General features: G+C 41.5%; 1 protein-coding gene across 1 annotated transcript; it reads left to right on the plus strand.

Moving 5' to 3' along the window:
- The first annotated feature begins 9,895 nt into the window (after positions 1-9,895).
- LOC120743259 (immune-associated nucleotide-binding protein 9-like) lies at positions 9,896-15,498 on the plus strand. Its single transcript, XM_040046843.1, has 3 exons — positions 9,896-9,914; positions 13,346-13,551; positions 13,953-15,498. Exons 1-3 carry the CDS (start codon positions 9,896-9,898, stop codon positions 15,186-15,188), a joined length of 1,461 nt encoding a protein of 486 aa, XP_039902777.1. The 3' UTR covers positions 15,189-15,498.
- Positions 15,499-18,816: the final 3,318 nt, after the last annotated feature.

Below are 18,816 nucleotides of genomic sequence, written 5' to 3' on the forward strand. Positions count from 1 at the left end.
GAAACCGTAGACTAATGAGTCAGTTATGTTACAGTGTGACCAGCTGATGCTGTTAAAATGATCACGATATGTAGGAATGTGACTCAGACATGAAGCTCACATACTGTATGTTCTCTGACTCTCCCACCATCAGAGCCATAAATCCTTTTTAAACGTACTTGTTGGGATCTACTTGCAAAGTTACGCTGTGTGTGATCATGAGCTCAGCTCCAACACAGGCAGTGGAAAAGATTAAAACAGCTGCATTTAGTACTCATATTGTTGACATATTAATCTCAATATTACCGATTGTAGGATTACTACTGATATATCACACCTACAGAAACAGCCAGATTAAAAATAGTGTGTCAGTCTTTTGGCTCGCAGGCTGCAGAAACTTGTTTCTACTGGAAACTTGGTGGTTTTTGTCTGTTTTTCAGACGTGTATGATTTGACTCACTGTAAGAAAACCTTTGGTAAATGTTTCTGTTTACATGAAGATGCCATTCCAGACCTCAGAAGACGAGGCACATAATCATTCATTTATAAGTGTAATACAGGTAAATAAACTGGTATTTGTGTGTTTGTACGAACTAAGCACTAAGAAGACTTTTACACTGCAAATCTGTTGGTTTCTCTGTGAGTGACATTTAAACTTGGAGCTTTGTGTGCACTGCTCATAGACTGTATATAAAGGATGGACACAGCCACCTTGAGCAATGGGTTTCTGAACTCAGAGGCGTTTCAGAACGCATGGCTCCTGCCATGTTGGATTTTTGGATGCGCCAGTGAAGTGCCAAGCTATCAGCTGGCAAGCTTAGAGCTCATTAGAGCAAAAGATAAAAACAAAATCACAAAATTTCACTCGCCAAAATTAAAGCGCAGACTTTTTAATGACATTTTAATGTTGTAATGAATGAAATCCTGAAACCAAACTAAAGAGAATAAAACTTGAAAGGTGACAAGTTATCAACATTTTATTGTTCATATAATTATGAATATATAATATCTGACTGTTTCACTGACAGAAAGCTGCAGCTAACTTCAGTATATACCTCAGTACGTTTCTGTGTAGAGTCCCATAAAGAACAACAAGAAGAAGGGAGAGAGATCAGCTGTGAGGAGAAGAAGCTCGAGCTGAATGATATTCATGATGAATGAACTGTAAACTGGTTTAACCGATGGACTCAACACCCTCACTTCCTGTTTTCTCTTCTTTCACTTTTATCAGACATGTTGTGTTTTATCTTTAATAAGATGACCTTTGAACACAGAATACTGACAGCAGGAAGAATTATCAACATGATGATATTTAGTAATTTTTCAGCAACTCTGGATTACTGGGTTTGTTCTATAAAAGAACACAAACACGTCGTAACTTTAGACATCCAATGCACACATAATTACAAACTATTTCAACACACGTCAAACTATTTTACAAATGCATAACCCGACACTAATCCAATTCAGGGTTGCTGGAGGCTATCCCATGTGTTACAGAGTGAGAGGAGGGTACACCTGGACAGGTCGCTTCCTGTCACAGGGCCAACACAGACAACTACTCACACCTATGGTCACTTTAGTAAAACACATGAAGAAAGAAGCAGTGATGAATCTTCATGCACAATAAAGTCCAACACACACGGTTAGTGCAATAATTTACATGCAAGGATGTAAATTGTTTCTAGGATGGATGCTTGTCTGTTTTGAAGAGACTGATCACTGTCCATTAGTCGGGTTTCATGCTTATTGTGTATTTCTTTTATGGACAGCCAGGCTGACCACATAAAGGGAAAAGACCACCTGCAGTCTCTGGGCAGGTATGAAGCAGTGAGATGTGTGGGTCACACTGTGAAAAGTGGAGAACAAGGCAAAATGTAGGACTTTGAAATTGATGCGATTGGTGTATCTACCAGGAGGCTGAGGGGTACCGAGGCTGCTGCCAGTATTTTTATATTTACACTTTTCAGCCAAGTAAACAGCTGTTGATATGCTGTATCTACGACCTTCTTCTTCTTCTTTCCCTTTAAAGCTCGCCACAGCAGGTCATCTTCCTCTCTCTCCTCCTCTGTCACACCAACACTCTGTTCTTCTGTCTGCTCTGTTGTGGTGGTGGTGGTGGCGCTGTCACTTGGTGTTCGCTCGCTCTGCGGTAGAGTATCACTTCCTGTTCCTGCTCAAACACAGTGGTGTTTCTGAGTAGCTTATTTGCTTAGCAATTTAATTAACAACTTTTAAATACATTCTTCTTTCATAGTATAATCTTCACGTGCTTCATCCGAAGCACACTTTCTGTGTACTCACTACCCAATTTATAGCCAAAGTATTCACTCACTGTCTCTGTACTGTTTCGCTAGCCTAGCTTAGCTCGTAGCCGACTCGTTAGCACCATGGCTACTTCACCTGTCCCTCCTGCACTTTCTTGCTCATTGTGTCAGATGTTTAGTTACTCCTCGGCCTCCTTTAGCAGTAATGATATCTGTAACAAATGTAGCATATTTGCAGCGCTGGAGGCCAGGATTACTGAATTGGAGACTCGGCTTCGCACCCTTCATTCACCCATAGCTAGCCAGGCCCCTGTAGCTGGTGCAGCCGAAGATAGCGTAGGCCCCGCTAGCTGTTCCCCGGCAGACCCCAAGCAGCTGGGGAAAGAGGGCGGCTGGGTCACGGTGAGGAGGAAGCATAGTCCTAAACAGAAGCCCCAGGTACACCACCAACCCGTTCATGTGTCTAACCGTTTTTCCCCACTCGGCGACACACCCGCCGGGGGTCAAACTGGTAATTGGTGATTCTGTTCTCAGACATGTGAAGCTAGAGACACCGGCAACCATAGTCAATTGTCTTCCAGGGGCCAGAGCAGGCGACATTGAAGGAAATTTAAAACTGCTGGCTAAGGGTAAACGTAAATTCAGTAAGATCATAATTCACGTCGGCAGTAATGACACCCGGTTACGCCAATCGGAGGTCACTAAAATCAATATTGAATCGGTGTGCAACTTTGCCAAAACAATGTCGGACTCTGTAGTTTTCTCTGGTCCCCTCCCCAATCAGACCAGGAGTGACATGTTTAGCCGCATGTTCTCTTTAAATTGCTGGCTGTCTGAGTGGTGTCCCAGAAACGATGTGGGCTTCATAGATAATTGGCAAACCTTCTGGAGGAAACCTGGTCTTGTTAGGAGAGACGGCATCCATCCCACTTTGGATGGAGCAGCTCTCATTTCTAGAAATATGGACAAATTTATTAAACCCCCCAAAATATGACTATCCAGAGTTGGGACCAGGAAGCAGAGTTGCAGTCTTACACACCTCTCTGCAGCTTCTCTCCTCCTGCTACCCCCCCAAAAACCCATCTCCATAGAGACTGTGTCAGCTTCCAAACAGACAAAAACCAAACTAAAAACCATCAACAAACAACTTAAACATAAACAATTACAAAGAAAGAACAATACAGTATCCACATCTGAACCAAAGAGTAAAACAGTGAAATGTGGATTATTAAATATTAGGTCTCTCTCCTCCAAGTCTCTGTTAGTACATGACTTAATAATTGATCAACAAATTGATTTACTCTGCCTTACAGAAACCTGGTTGCAGCAGGATGATTATGTTAGTTTAAATGAATCAACACCCCCGAGTCATTCTAACTACCAGAAACCTCGAAGCACAGGCCGGGGGGGCGGTGTGGCAGCAATTTTTCACACCAGCCTATTAATTAATGAAAGACCAAGACAGACTTTTAATTCATTTGAAAGTCTGATGCTTAGCCTCGTCCACCCCAGCTGTAAAACTCAGAAACCAGTCTTACTTGTTATCATCTATCGTCCACCTGGGCCTTACACAGAGTTTCTGTCTGATTTCTCAGACTTTTTATCTGATTTAGTTCTCAGCTCAGATAAAATAATTATTGTGGGTGATTTTAACATCCATGTAGATGCTAAAAATGACAGCCTCAACATGGCATTTAATCTGTTATTAGACTCAATTGGCTTCTCTCAAAATGTAAAAGAACCCACCCACCACTTTAATCACACTCTAGATCTTGTTCTAACATATGGCATAGAAACTGAACATTTAACAGTGTTTCCTGAAAACCCTCTCCTGTCTGATCATTTCCTGATAACATTTACATTTACAATTATTGATTACACAGCGGTGGAGAGTAGACTTTATCAAAGTAGATGTCTTTCTGAAAGCGCTGTAACTAAGTTTAAGAATATAATCCACCCACTGTTATCATCTTCAATGCCCTGTACCAACACAGAGCAGAGCAGCTATCTGAACGCTACCCCAACAGAAGTCGATTATCTTGTTAATAATTTCACCTCCTCGCTACGTACGACTCTGGATACTGTAGCTCCTGTGAAAACTAAGGTCTCTAATCAGAAGTACCTGACTCCGTGGTATAATTCTCAAACACGTACCCTAAAGCAGATGACTCGTAATCTGGAGAGGAAATGGCGTGTCACAAATTTAGAGGATCATCATTTAGCCTGGAGAAATAGTTTGCTGCTTTATAAGAAAGCCCTCCGCAAAGCCAGAACATCTTACTATTCATCACTGATTGAAGTAAATAAGAACAACCCCAGGTTTCTCTTCAGCACTGTAGCCAGGCTGACAAAAAGTCAGAGCTCTTTTGAGCCAACAATCCCTTTAACGTTAACTAGTAATGACTTCATGAACTTCTTCACAAATAAAATTTTTATCATTAGAGAAAAAATGACCAGTAATCATCCCACAGATGTAATATTATCTACAGCTACTCTTAGTACCATTGATGTTAAGTTAGACTCTTTTTCTCCAATTGATCTTTCTGAGTTAACTTCAATAATTACTTCCTCCAAGCCATCAACGTGTCTTTTAGACCCCATTCCTACAAAACTGCTCAAAGAAGTCCTGCCATTAATTAATTCTTCGATCTTAAATATGATCAACCTATCTCTAATGATCGGCTATGTACCACAGGCCTTCAAGCTAGCTGTAGTTAAACCTTTACTCAAAAAGCCATCTCTAGACCCAGCAGTCTTAGCTAATTATAGGCCAATCTCCAACCTTCCTTTCATATCAAAAATCCTTGAAAGAGTAGTTGTCAAACAGCTAACAGATCATCTGCAGAGGTTTATTTGAAGAGTTTCAGTCAGGTTTCAGAGCTCATCACAGCACAGAAACAGCTTTAGTGAAGGTTACAAATGATCTTCTTATGGCCTCTGACAGTGGACTCATCTCTGTGCTTGTCCTGCTAGACCTCAGTGCAGCATTCGATACTGTCGACCATAATATCCTATTAGAGCGATTAGAACATGCTGTAGGTATTACAGGTACTGCACTGCAGTGGTTTGTATCATATCTATCTAATAGACTCCAGTTTGTGCATGTAAATGGAGAGTCCTCTTCACACACTGAGGTTAATTATGGAGTTCCACAGGGTTCAGTGCTAGGACCAATTCTGTTTACATTATACATGCTTCCCTTAGGCAGTATCATTAGAAGACATAGCATACATTTTCACTGCTATGCAGATGACACCCAGCTCTATCTGTCCATGAAGCCAGATAACACACACCAATTAGTTAAACTGCAGGAATGTCTTAAAGACATAAAGACCTGGATGGCCGCTAACTTTCTGCTTCTTAATTCAGATAAAACTGAGGTTATTGTACTCGGCCCTGAAAAGCCTAGAAATATGGTATCTAAGCAGATTCTTACTCTGGATGGCATTACCTTGGCCTCCAGTAACGCTGTGAGGAACCTTGGAGTCATTTTTGACCAGGACATGTCCTTCAATGCACATATTAAACAAATATGTAAGACTGCGTTCTTCCATTTGCGCAACATCTCTAAAATTAGAAATATCCTGTCTCAGAGTGACGCTGAAAAACTAGTTCATGCATTTATTACTTCCAGGCTGGACTACTGTAATTCATTATTATCAGGATGTCCAAAAAACTCACTGAAAAGCCTTCAGCTAATCCAAAACGCTGCAGCAAGAGTACTGACAGGGACTAGAAAGAGAGAGCATATTTCTCCTGTTTTGGCTTCCCTTCATTGGCTTCCTGTTAAATCCAGAATTGAATTCAAAATCCTGCTCCTCACATACAAGGTCTTAAATAATCAGGCCCCATCTTATCTCAATGACCTTGTAGTACCATATCACCCTATTAGAGCACTTCGCTCTTGCTCTGCAGGCCTACTTGTTGTTCCTAGAGTATTTAAAAGTAGAATGGGAGGGAGAGCCTTCAGTTTTCAGGCCCCTCTTCTATGGAACCAGCTTCCAGTTTGGATTCGGGAGACAGACACTATCTCTACTTTTAAGATTAGGCTTAAAACTTTCCTTTTTGCTAAAGCATATAGTTAGGGCTGGACCAGGTGACCCTGAATCCTCCCTTAGTTATGCTGCAATAGACATAGGCTGCCGGGGGATTCCCATGATGCATTGAGTTTTTCCTTTCCAGTCACCTTTCTCACTCACTATGTATTAACAGACCTCTCTGCATTAAATCATATCTGTTATTAACCTCTGTCTCTCTTCCACAGCATGTCTTTTATCCTGTCTTCCTTCTCTCACCCCAACCGGTCGCAGCAGATGGCCGCCCCTCCCTGAGCCTGGTTCTGCCGGAGGTTTCTTCCTGTTAAAAGGGAGTTTTTCCTTCCCACTGTTGCCAAAGTGCTTGCTCATAGGGGGTCATATGATTGTTGGGTTTTTTTCTCTGTATCTATGAAGCGCCTTGAGGCGACTTATGTTGTGATTTGGCGCTATATAAATAAAATTGAATTGAATTGAATTGAATTGAATTCTTCTTCACTACATCCATGAATTTTCTCTGAGGTCTTCCTCTTTTCCTCCTGGCAGCTCTGCCTTCACATCCTTTCCCAGTCTATCCTCTATCCCTCCTCTGCACACGTGCAGCTTTGTCTCCAAACTGCTGAACCTGAGCTGTCCCTGTGATGCAGTCCTCTCTAATCCTGTCCATCCTGATCATTCCCAGTGAAAATCTTCCCGTCCTCTGCCACCTCCAGCTCAGCCTCCTGTCTTTTTGCATCACAGCGGCTCTCACAGGAGACCATTCTCAAAATCATCTTGTAAATTTTTCCAATTAAATTTATCAAGAGGTGTAAGACCTTTAGGGTGCTCTGCTTCACACATCTTCACTTGTATATTCATTCCTTTCTTCTCCAGTAGCTCCCAACATGTACTCTGAGTGATACAGGTCCTTTTGTGGGCCTCAGCTCCACAGTTATGTCCTCTCTTTGGAGGAAGCTGGGATCCTCAGTTCAGGATTATGCAACCTAAATGATTCTGTTAATGTTACACCTCCTGTGCTGAGAGAGTCCAAAAATCCACTTTGTTCAGTGTTTGTCGGATCTTCTTGCCAGTTTCGTGTTTCATTGTATAGCGATGTTTGTGTTTCAAGTATGTTTGTGTTCTTGCTTTCCTTTCACATCTACACAGCAAAATCTCCAGTGTTAAATTAACACTAGAGAGTGTCTATATGGGTCCACACCTCTGAGTGTTAAATACAACACTGTTGAGTGTTAAATTAACACTTTTGACAGTGTTATATGTTTAAAAGTAACCTAGTCAGTTTTGAAGATTAACAAAGACTAACACTGAGCAGTGCTGATTTTCTAACACTGGAAAATAACTCAAAATGTTAGAAATATTCCAGTGTTAATTTAACACTGGAGATTTTGCTGTGTATGATGGGCACTGACACAAGTCTTCAGTGGTGCTCCTGGAACTGAGATCTTAAACAAAAAACAATCAGGGATGAAGAAGATTCATTTCAGTCTCACAAGCAGTTTTTTTTTAAAGGAATCAGGTTTGTTCCAGTTTGCAGAAAAGACACCAAACATGTTAAAAACTACTTGTAATGATGTGGGCACTCCTATCACTGCCTCGACTTCATCTTCATCCTTTTCAAATGCAGATTCATCAAATGTTCCTGATCTAACGGTTTCTTTAAGCTCGTGGTTCTCCTCACTTCACTGCATTTCTTTTGTAAACTTTCACTTGTGTCTTTTTTGTTTTGCTCATCATCAACACCTGGAAGTGTCACAGATGATTTAGATCTGAGAGCCGCTGCATCCTGCTACATCTTTTCCTCCATCCTCTTTTCCTGCAGCCTGCTGTGCTGCTCACACCTCCGCACGTCTTCCTCCCTCTTCCTCTTGTTGGTGGCTGTTGTGCTTGAGGAGATGGAAGGAACTCAGACAGACACGGACACATCAGGTGTGTCACCTAAAAAAAAAAACGCTTTCTATTCAGTAAATGCTAAAGTATGAACACGCGTGACAGTTTTCCTGAACATCTGTTCTCCATCAGAGAGAAGTCATCTGATGGAGAGTTTTTACACGGACAGAGTAAGCACACATCTGAGCGCGCAGTGACGCACTTCTCTTTTTTCTCCTGCGGGTGGGCGTGTCCTCTGACGTCACATGAACCCGAACCGTAGAAACTTCAATCCTGCAGCTCTGATCCTGCGTGACAGCGGCTTCATCCAGGTAACATTTATCACAGACAGCACAGAGAAGCGGGCTCAGACCCGCCGTCAGACTTTAACTGTGAGAAACTTTCTGTGACCTCGAGGTGAATTTTCGGTTCAGGTAATAAACGCGGAACATTTGGACCGGACGTAAACGATATAGTTCATGTCGTATTTTGTATTTTTGTCTGTAAATCTGTGTGAAAGTAAGATTGAACCGGTGACTTAATTAAAAAAGCGGGATAAAATACAGAAAAACTGCTCACCTCATGATTACATCATATCTCTGTGACAGTAACGCAGCCGAGGTGCGATGGAAGACGCGGAAATGGAAATGGAGCGCCATAACACAAGAACACTTGCTTTCACTTCTCTGCTCGCTCTTTGTCGTTTAAACCTGGTTAAAGTTAAAGCTGAGGAGTGCAGTGCTGTTGTGAAAGGTTTGATCAGGAATCAGGAAAAGTAAAGTCTGTCACTGTGTCCTGATACAGGCCTGTTCTGTGAGCTGTGTTCTTTGGATCAGAGGCTGTAGAACCAGCTTGGACCGTGTTTGGTGGTCCTGATACGATTCATGGACCTTAATCTGCTCTCTCTATAATCTGCTGTATAATCTCTCTGAAATGATGCGAATCAAGGATTAAACTGAGATAAATATCTCTGTTAACTAGGCCTCCGACACCATTTTAGGTATTAGAGTAGGAGGAGCCAAGGCTTTTTTTTCTGTGGGTCACCACAGGGTCGCTCCACGTGTTTGACTTTGCAGATGGTGGGGTTGTCCGATGCCTCCCCACAGGAATCGCATCAGGCAGGGCTCACACACAGGTTAGAAATAAAGTTTCAGAGAAAAAATAAAAAAAATAAATGTTCATATAAAAGAGTACTGTGAGAAGCAGTCCTGTATAATTATAACCTGTATGCACACTTGGCCACCTTTACATGATATAAAAGTAAAAAGTAAAAACAACCTGCTTTAAAACACATCATGAAGCGATATGCATAATTACACAACAATAAGCTCACACTACTCTCACAGAACAACAGTTATAAACTGGTGCTTCAGGGTCTGTCCTTAACAATGATGCTGTGTTTGTGTGAAGGCTGCTTGTGTGCAGCAGCATCTATATTTGAAGCACCATCTGCTGTGATTTCTACAACCTGGTGTTCAGATTCACTTTTACAGCTCAGATGTAAATAGACTTTATACCTTGTGAATAAATTACTTCAAGTTTTCACTCCATATGATACAGAGGTGGAAGTCACCTGCAGCTCGACTGCTTTCTGAAGATACAACATGAGGTGTTGTGTTTGTGAGTTCGACGCATTAACAAATTAACATTTTGAACTTTTCTCTCCTCAGGTTCTTAAACCCGACAGTTTGTCTCCAGATGAGTTAATAAATATCTGCTCATCTCGTCTGTTTCCAGCAGAGCGGCAAAATGGCAACTGCAGAAACAGGTGAGTGAGTGATGCAGACCCATCCAGAGTCAGCCTGGATGATGTAATGTTTCTCACTGTGCGTATATTCACCGCATCAGTGTCTGATGTTGTGTTCGTTACCTCTAATCACATGTGTAGGCCTTGTTTCTCAGTAGGAAAGTGTTCTGTTACTCTATAATAAATACATCTTGGCTTTCTCCAGCTCTCAGCTTCAGTGGCGTGTATTTCAAAATGAAGGAACTGCATATTTGATTTGGCATCGATTTTTGCATCAGATGAAACCTACCTGTGTAACCAGACTTTGGAGCAACAGGGACAGTGTACTAGCTTGTGCACTGCACAAGGTTGGGATTGTGTTGCCTCCTTGTTGGAACTGGGACCTTTTGTAAGGTGTGCATGCTAAACCTACAGTATAGAAATGAACAGTGCATCAGCTAACCTTGAGCTGTGTCCTCTTCTTTTTATTTATCCAGCATTCCTTTGATACTTGCTTTGTAAAAACAAAGTTAAATTTTTTTTCCATAGTGTAGGGTTAGAATGATTGGCTAACGCATGAAAGGTCTCCAGTTTGTATTATTATAGGATCTTTACCTTACACTATAGAGCGTCTTGAGGTGACTGTTGTTGTGATTTGGTGATATTTAAATTGAATTAAATTGAAAAGTCTGAAAATGCCAAATAAACGCTTTATTTTTGAAAGCGTGCCTCTGGGGCAACAATTTTATTGTCAATGTCAATATTGTAGTTAAGTGAACACGAAAATCTAAGTTCCCAGAACTCTGGATCTTAATAAAGTTAACAACAGTCACAAGTGTTGTAGTTGGGAAGAACTATGACCCCAGTGCAGACTGACAGGCAGACTTGAAGCTTAAAACAACCTGTCATTAAAGGTGTAAAAAATTCATGGAACACAAGGGACTAAGATCATGGCAGCAGGCAAACAGTTTGATGTGACCAAGGGTTAAGAAGAGATAAGGGCTATAAACACACTAAGGGTAATTAGGGAGGTTGGACAAGCCAAGTGAGCACAACTAAAACTCAAAGGAGAACAAGACTGAGGGAAATAAAACTGGACACTGAACACATGAAGCAGGAATTACCAAAATAAAACAGGAAATAAATATTGAAGCAAGGACTCAGCATATGAACTTGACAGAAGGAAAACCATGAAGACGGAGGGCACAGAAAGGAAACACTAGGAAGTCTATCAAACCAAGGTCATCAGTAACTAAAGATTAAAGACACCAATACTAGGCCATAGAACACCAATATTAAAGGAGCATGCTATAATAATAATAACGGAATTTTTGAGATCGGTCTATAATTGCTAGTGAGAGATGGGTCCAGCATAGGCTTTTTTAACAAGGGATGTATAACAGCAGTTTTAAAATAGGCAGGGACTATGCCCGAGGCCAAGGAGGTATTAATTATAGTAAGAATACAGGGACCAGTAGAGTAAAAGACATTTTTGAATAATGATGCAGGTAAAAAATCAAGAGAGCAAGAGGATAATTTTGTTGCACTAACTATTTTTCCCAGCTCTGGTAGTGAAACAGGTGAAAAACCTTCTAAAACAACAGGCCTAGCTGGTGTGGGAACTGACAGCGCAGATGCTGAAAAAGACAGGTTTTTCCTTATGTTGCTAATTTTTTCTAAAAAGAAAGCAAGAAAAGTTTCACAATCTTCAACAGAAGAAATAATAGCAGCAGGTGGAGCAGGAGTAATAATATTGGTAATAGTATCAAATAAAACTTTAGGATTACCTCTGCTCTTTGCAACCAACTGAGAAAAGTAAGCAGCCCTCGCAACTCTAATAGCGTTGTTAAAGGAGGCTAAAAGATCCTTTAAATAAAGGAGATGAACATTTAAGTGGGTTTTCCTCCATAACCGCTCAGCTTTACGACAATTACGTTTTATAAGACGAATGTTGTCATTTAACCAGGGTACAGACTTGGAAACAGGCACAGGTCTCATTTTAATCGGACAGATTTCATCTAAGATCGAAAGACAATGATAATTGAATAGATCTATAGAAAAATCAACATCGTTTTGTGGGGATAATGTTAAATTAAAAGCATCAGAGAACTTCTGTGCTGTGGAGGAGTTTAAAGTGCGGGAAACAACTGTCCGATGAACAGGAGACATAGGCTCATAAAAAGACATATTAAAAAAGACACAATAATGGTCAGAAATAAAAATGTCCTTAGAACAAATATAATCAATATTCAGACCCAAAGATTTACGAATAAATTCTTTACAAATCCTACCATGTGAATTCATGGATTTTTTTTTTCACATTCTGTCTCTCACAGTTGAAGTGTACCTCTGGTGCAAATTACTGACCTCTGTCATCATTTTGGGTGGGGGAACTTGTACAATCGGTGGCTGACTAAATACTTTTTTGCTCCACTGTAACAAGTTGGGAAAGTTTAAATGTGTTCATTCATATTGCTTTGACAATTAGAATGTTTTTTTAGCTGGAGAAAGCCTAAATGTTTGAGACCAAATGTAAGCGATTTACAGAGCACTGCTAACATCTAATACTGAGAAAGAAAAAAAGCCACCACATATGAGTCAAGGCATCAGACAAGGATCAAATATTGACACAAAGAAAAGCTTCACTAGAAAGAGGTCTCATGTGACGATGGTAGTTATTTATGAACCAGTGTGTCTGTGTGTGACATCATCATTGTTTTGTTTTATTACAGGAAACCTTCAACCCCTCAGACACAGCAGCAGCAATCCCAACATAAAACCTTCCAGTGAGTTAAGCTGCAGTTATGGTGTTTACGGTTATTTTACCATTCAGGATGCAAAGTTCAGACTCTCACATTGACTTCTTTCTATCCGTGCCCCCTGCTCTGTTAGATCCGTAGAATTTTCCAAACTTTCTCCATCATCTGATCTTCATCTGTCCAAATCATGTTCCTCACACAGTCCTGTATCTGCCTGGCTGACCCCCACAATCAGGTGTCAGTGTAGCTTCAGCCTTTAGTCTTTGTGTTCCAGCTTTTTCCATTTGAACCTTTTTCTGAATCTGTTGCTGCATTGTTGCAGCTTTTTCCTGTCACGTTCCAACATAATCAGTGGACTCTACGTAGTCTCATAAATTTTTAGAGTTACCATGTAACTGGAACTCATGACATCGATAATGCCTGACACATTCTGTAGAAAATTCTCTTTGTCTTTAGCCTCTGCACTAGCACACAAGCCACTCAGAGAAACACCTCATGAAACATCAGCTTCATTAAACAGGAATCATAGCATTACGAAAGGAAAGGAGGAACATCTGACTCAGGCCATGCATTAGTTTAGATGTAGACTGAAGTTAAGCGTCCCCATCCTCACAGGAGAAAGCATAAAAACCTCTGTTTTCCTCACTGCATGTCAACAATTTAATTTCTGTGAATGCCTGATGTGTAGATCTAATTTAGTTTTTATCTTTTCAGTGTCTGAGCTGAGGGTTGTTCTGCTGGGGAACAGCTGGTCTTTGAGGAGAGACGTGGGGAACTTCATACTGGGAGAGACTGAGTTCAGCACCGAGGAGCCGGACTGCTGTGAGACAAGTAGACCTCTCAAGGAGAAGAACCTAGTTCTCATCAACACTCCAGATCTGCTGCTTCCAAACATCTCTCAGGACAAACTGAAGGAACATGTAGAAACGTGTGTGAGGCTCTCTGATCCTGGACCTCATGTGTTCCTGCTGGTTCTACAGCCTGAAAACTTCACTGAGGAGCAAAAACAGAAGCTCTGCAGAGTCCTTCAACTCTTCAGTGATCGATCATTTGACCATTCACTAATCTTCATGTCAACATCCAGAGAAGAGAGTTCATTTGAAAACTGTGTGACTCATCCACCGCTAAAAGAAATGATCAGAATGTGCAGATACAGATACCTGTGCCAGAAGAGCTTTGAACGTTCAGAGCTGTTAACACGTTTGGTTCAAACAGCAAAGGAGATAAATGAAGATCGTCTGAGCTGTGATGTATTTGAGGATGAGGATGGCGGATTATTCATGAGACCAAAGTGTGTTTTAAACCTGGTTCTGTGTGGGAGGAGAGGAGCAGGGAAGACGTCAGCAGCCAAGGCCATTTAGGTCAGACTGAGCTTCATTCAGCCTCCAACTCATCAGAGTGTGTTAAACATCAGGGAGAGGTGTGTGGTCGTTGGGTTTCCCTGGTGGAGCTGCCTGCCTTGTATGGAAAACCTCAGGAGGCAGTGATGGAGGAATCACTCAGGTGTATCTCCCTCTGTGATCCTGAGGGTGTCCATGCCTTCATCCTGGTCCTACCTGTGGATTCCCTCACTGATGAAGACAAGGGAGAGTTAGAGACCATCCAGGATGCATTCGGCTCTCGAGTCAATGACTTCACCATGATTCTGTTCACTGTGGACTCAGATCCTACAGATCCAGCTGTTGGTAACTTTGTAAATGAAAACCAGGACATCCAGGAGCTCTGTGAGAGCTTTGGAGGAAGATCTGTTGTTCTCAACATCAAAGACAAACGGCAGATCCCACAGCTGTTAGATACTGTGGAAAAGATGATCGTTAAAAAGTTCGGGTGCTTCTCCAAGGACACAGTCATCAAGGGTCTGACTGAGATGGTGAGGAAGCTTCCAGCTGAACAGAGGAGTGAGGTGGGAGGTGCTGATGGAAAACAGAGCAGAGCGAGAGAACGTAAAATCAGTGAGATGAGTGACGACACAAAGGAAGTCCCACAGATAGACGTGGAGAGAGTTTTGAAAGAGAAGGATGAAGAGATGAAGAGGAGAGACGAGGACCTCAAGAAAAAACACGAGAAAGAGTTGAAAGCTCTGCGCATGAAAATCAGTGAGCAGACAGGACAGATTGAAGAGGAGAGAAAACTGAGAGCAAAGCAGCTGAAGGATAAAGACGAATCCATCAACAAGGAGCGCAAAGAGAGAAAGAGAGAACGAGACGAGGAGACGAGGAGACAGAAAAAACAAGAAGAAGTGAGAGTTCAGTCAGAAAGAGAGCAAAAGGAAGCAGCTGAGAGGAAGCTGGAGCAGCACAGGAGAGAGATGAAGAAAGAGCGAGAGGCCTGGGAAAAAGAAAGAAAGGAGATCTGGGAGCGATTTCATCAGGAGCAAAAACAGAACCTGGAGGAGGTGAAAGCAAACCACAGAAAGCTGCAGGAAGAGTATCAGTGGAAGAGGAGGAAGTGGACATATTCATTAATTGCTGCCTTATTGTCATTAATAATGTTTTTATTATATTATATCTTTACCACAAACACTACAGAGAGCGCAAAGGCAGAGAAGGGTCTGTGAGCTTGGAGCGTTTGCTAAGATGTAATCTACCCTGATGGAGTTTGTTCAAGCTACTTTAAATAAGAGTGAAATTACTCATTTACACTTCAAATGGAATCATGAACTATAATAAAAAAAAGTCACACCCTGCTGCCACTCAACGAAACAACAAACATCAAGCTGTAATTACAAAAAGTGAACGTCTCACTTTTTACAGGACTGTGCAGAACAAACAAAAGTCTTGGTTTGTGTTCAGTGTCATCAGCAGGACACCTGCCAGGGTTCATGTGGGGGTCTTACTGTATGACTGCTTAGTTACACAGGTTACTCCTAAAACAGCGCACAGTAAATGTGAACAGCTATTAATATACAGCAGTAATGAGAGCTTTCAGGAGGTGTATCTGAGTAGACTGTCCCTGTTTCAGTGTGGTCAAACTCGTGTCTGACAATGTCTGACAATAACAGCAGAGTCATCTTATGTTCAGTTGCATAAATGCCATGAGCTGCCATGTGATTGGCTGATGAGAAGCTTGCATTGATGAGAAGTGGAACAGGTGTACCTAAAGAAGTGGCCAGTGAGTTTGTGTCATTGTGTAGGTTGGAGGACTTTTTGAATGTGATCGCTTTACTGTGCTGTTAACCTGAGCAGTCACTAGATGGCGCTGTTGCATTGTTTTTTTCCTGCTAGAGTTTTGGCTTTCCAAATTAACACTATCAAACAATTTTATGTTAAATTACTCAACAGATGTTTACTTCATCCCAATTACAAGACATATGAACAGCAAACAGTTAATTTTTTCCCTTTACCTTTGTTAGATCGCATTTATGAATTAATGTGCTCGTTTTTTGTTTTTTTTGTTTTTTTTTTTAAATAAAATGTTATAATAAAAAAAATAAATCAGTTATAATCAAGTGGAGTGAGTGGAAAGACACAACACATTTACACGTGAAGCAACATGTTTCACAACTAAATGGGATCAGCTGCTCATCAATGGTGACATTAGGCCCAGGGTTGTAAAACAGGGGGAGGTGGTGCACACACTTATCCCACACTGTCCTGATGGCAGCTAGCTTGTCTCTCTGCCGTCGAGCTGGTCTGTCGTCTCGGTTATCAAAACGGATAATCCTGGAAATTTTGTGGAAGTTTTCCACAGACATTGATGCACGGAAAGGTTCTTGCTGGTTTCTGCATCCCACAGGATTCTGTCGATTCCCCTTTGGACCTGAAAACTCCTGCAAGGATAAGAACCCCAAAGTAGGCCTTTGGGGTTCTTAGATGAATTTGGTCCATCTCCTTCCACCTCTCTCCAAAAACACACCATCCTGCTAGATTACTGCAATCCAGAATAATTCTCTGGATGGAATCTGGGATGAAAAGCTCAAATGAAGACTTGATGTCCTGCACATGAGTAACTGTCAGCCGTGTTGGCCCTGGCTTATCACAGTAACAGCTCTGCAGGGTGGCTCATTTCTTGGGCAAGAAGACCATTCAATTTCACCAGTTATTGACATCCATATTTCTTCACTTGCTGTCTGGTGGGCTTGTCCTGGTCCTGGAGCTGGCTGCTGATGGGGTACTCGTCTTCGTTTTGTTACTAAATGGTGCTCAACCTCGTCCTCTTCTTCAAAGTCACTGTCAGACTCTGAATTTTCAGAAATGTGAAATATTCTGAAACCTCTTTGTCAACATCATCATCAGAAGCTCCTCTCTCTTCCAAAATCAACTGGATGGACCTCGCAGCAGATAATCTTTTGCCATCTTGATCAGTTGTGATAAAGAACCACACTGGCAAAGTCTTATTTATAGTATTATGCCCCTAATTTGCAGGTGGGACAGGGTATGAGAAAATAAAATTTGGATCCCTCAAGAAAGAGGGTAAAATGTGTGGGAATGTAAGAGCAGACGGTGTTGATAGTTGAATTTTCAACAATTCTGCAACTTTGTGCGGAGCAGGAGGGGAAGAAAACACTATCAGCAGCACCAGAAAGGAGGAAGACAGAGTGTGGGAACACAGGACCTACACTTTCAACACTTTTATTAGACCTGGGTCCAGTGGACCCGAACACCTTGTATGTAATGTAAATGTGTGGGGGGAGGTAGAGTATGAGGTCACTGAAAATGAGTTTGGATTTATGTTCTTCACAGAAAATAAGCCAAAGCCTGAATTTCAGGTTGAAAAAATAATTGTTTAATTTTTCTTTAGAAAAAAACTGAAAACAGGTCTCACAGACCCGAACACCATACAAGGGTTAAAAAGTATTAAAGTAAAGCAGTTTCTGTTCTTTCATCTCGGAAACCAAGAAGCCACTCAGCTGTTTGGACCCATGCTTTACATTACTGCCATCTTGTGGTTGCAGTTGGCTATTGTTGCTGGAAGGTCCACGTACTGTTGAACTCATTAAAAACTGTAGTGTGCCATATTGCACAGCTGTGTTTGCCATGTGCGAGTAAAAGAGATGGACATCAGAGGGACGGCTCAGGCTGGGTGATTTGGAGATAAAGTTAAGAGCCTTGGCTGAGATTGTACACGTTCAGAGAAGGTACAGTGGATATATTGGACAAAGAATGATGGATATGGAGCTGACAGGCAGGAGGAAAAGGGGAACATTTTGGATGACGTTGTTGAATGTAGTAAAGAAAGACATGCAGTAGAGTTGGTGTGACAGATACTGGGGGAGACAGATGATCTGCTGTGGCTACACCTACAACCTGAATAACAGAAAAGTTGAGATGTTTTTATTTTAACAAAATGAAAAATAAAAGACTTTCAAATAACATCAGAACATAAATAACATGACAAATGTTTAAACTGAGAAATTTTACAATTTCACGCCCAAAATGAGTTCATATCAAATGTGATGCTTGCTACAAGTCTCTGAATAGTTGCTAAACGGGCATGTTTACCACGGTGTAGCTCCTCCTTTTCTTTTCAACAGTTTGAAGACATCTGGGCATCGAGGTTACAAGTATCTGGAGTTTTTGTCTTGATGCATCCTCAATCATCCAGGAAAATAAATCTCCAAAAGTTGATTCTGTTCATCTGGACGTAGCGTATTGTGGGAGAAACGTTTCGTCATCATCCAGGTGACTTCTTCAGTCTCAGCTGACTGCAGGTTTCCCCAATCTTATAAACACAACATTAGTTTACGCTGTACTGTCAACTTTTGGAGATATCTGGAGTTTTGGTGTTGGGATTTGGCCCCATTCATGCCTGATATACAGTGGGGCAAAAAAGTATTTAGTCAGCCACCGATTGTGCAAGTTCCTCCACTTAAAATGATGACAGAGGTCAGTAATTTGCACCAGAGGTACACTTCAACTGTGAGAGACAGAATGTGAAAAAAAACTCCACGAATTCACATGGTAGGATTTGTAAAGAATTTATTCGTAAATCAGGGTGGAAAATAAGTATTTGGTCACCTCAAACAAGGAAAATCTCTGGCTCTCACAGACCTGTAACGTCTTCTGTAAGAAGCTTTTCTGTCCCCCACTCGTTACCTGTATGAATGGCACCTGTTTGAACTCATCATCTGTATAAAAGACACCTGTCCACAGCCTCAAACAGTCAGACTCCAAACGCCGCCATGGCCAAGACCAAAGAGCTTTCGAAGGACACCAGGAAAAGTATTGTAGACCTGCACCAGACTG

Source organism: Simochromis diagramma, unplaced genomic scaffold (assembly GCF_900408965.1).
Source record: "Simochromis diagramma unplaced genomic scaffold, fSimDia1.1 OVJJ01000491.1, whole genome shotgun sequence".
Classification (NCBI taxonomy): domain Eukaryota; kingdom Metazoa; phylum Chordata; class Actinopteri; order Cichliformes; family Cichlidae; genus Simochromis; species Simochromis diagramma.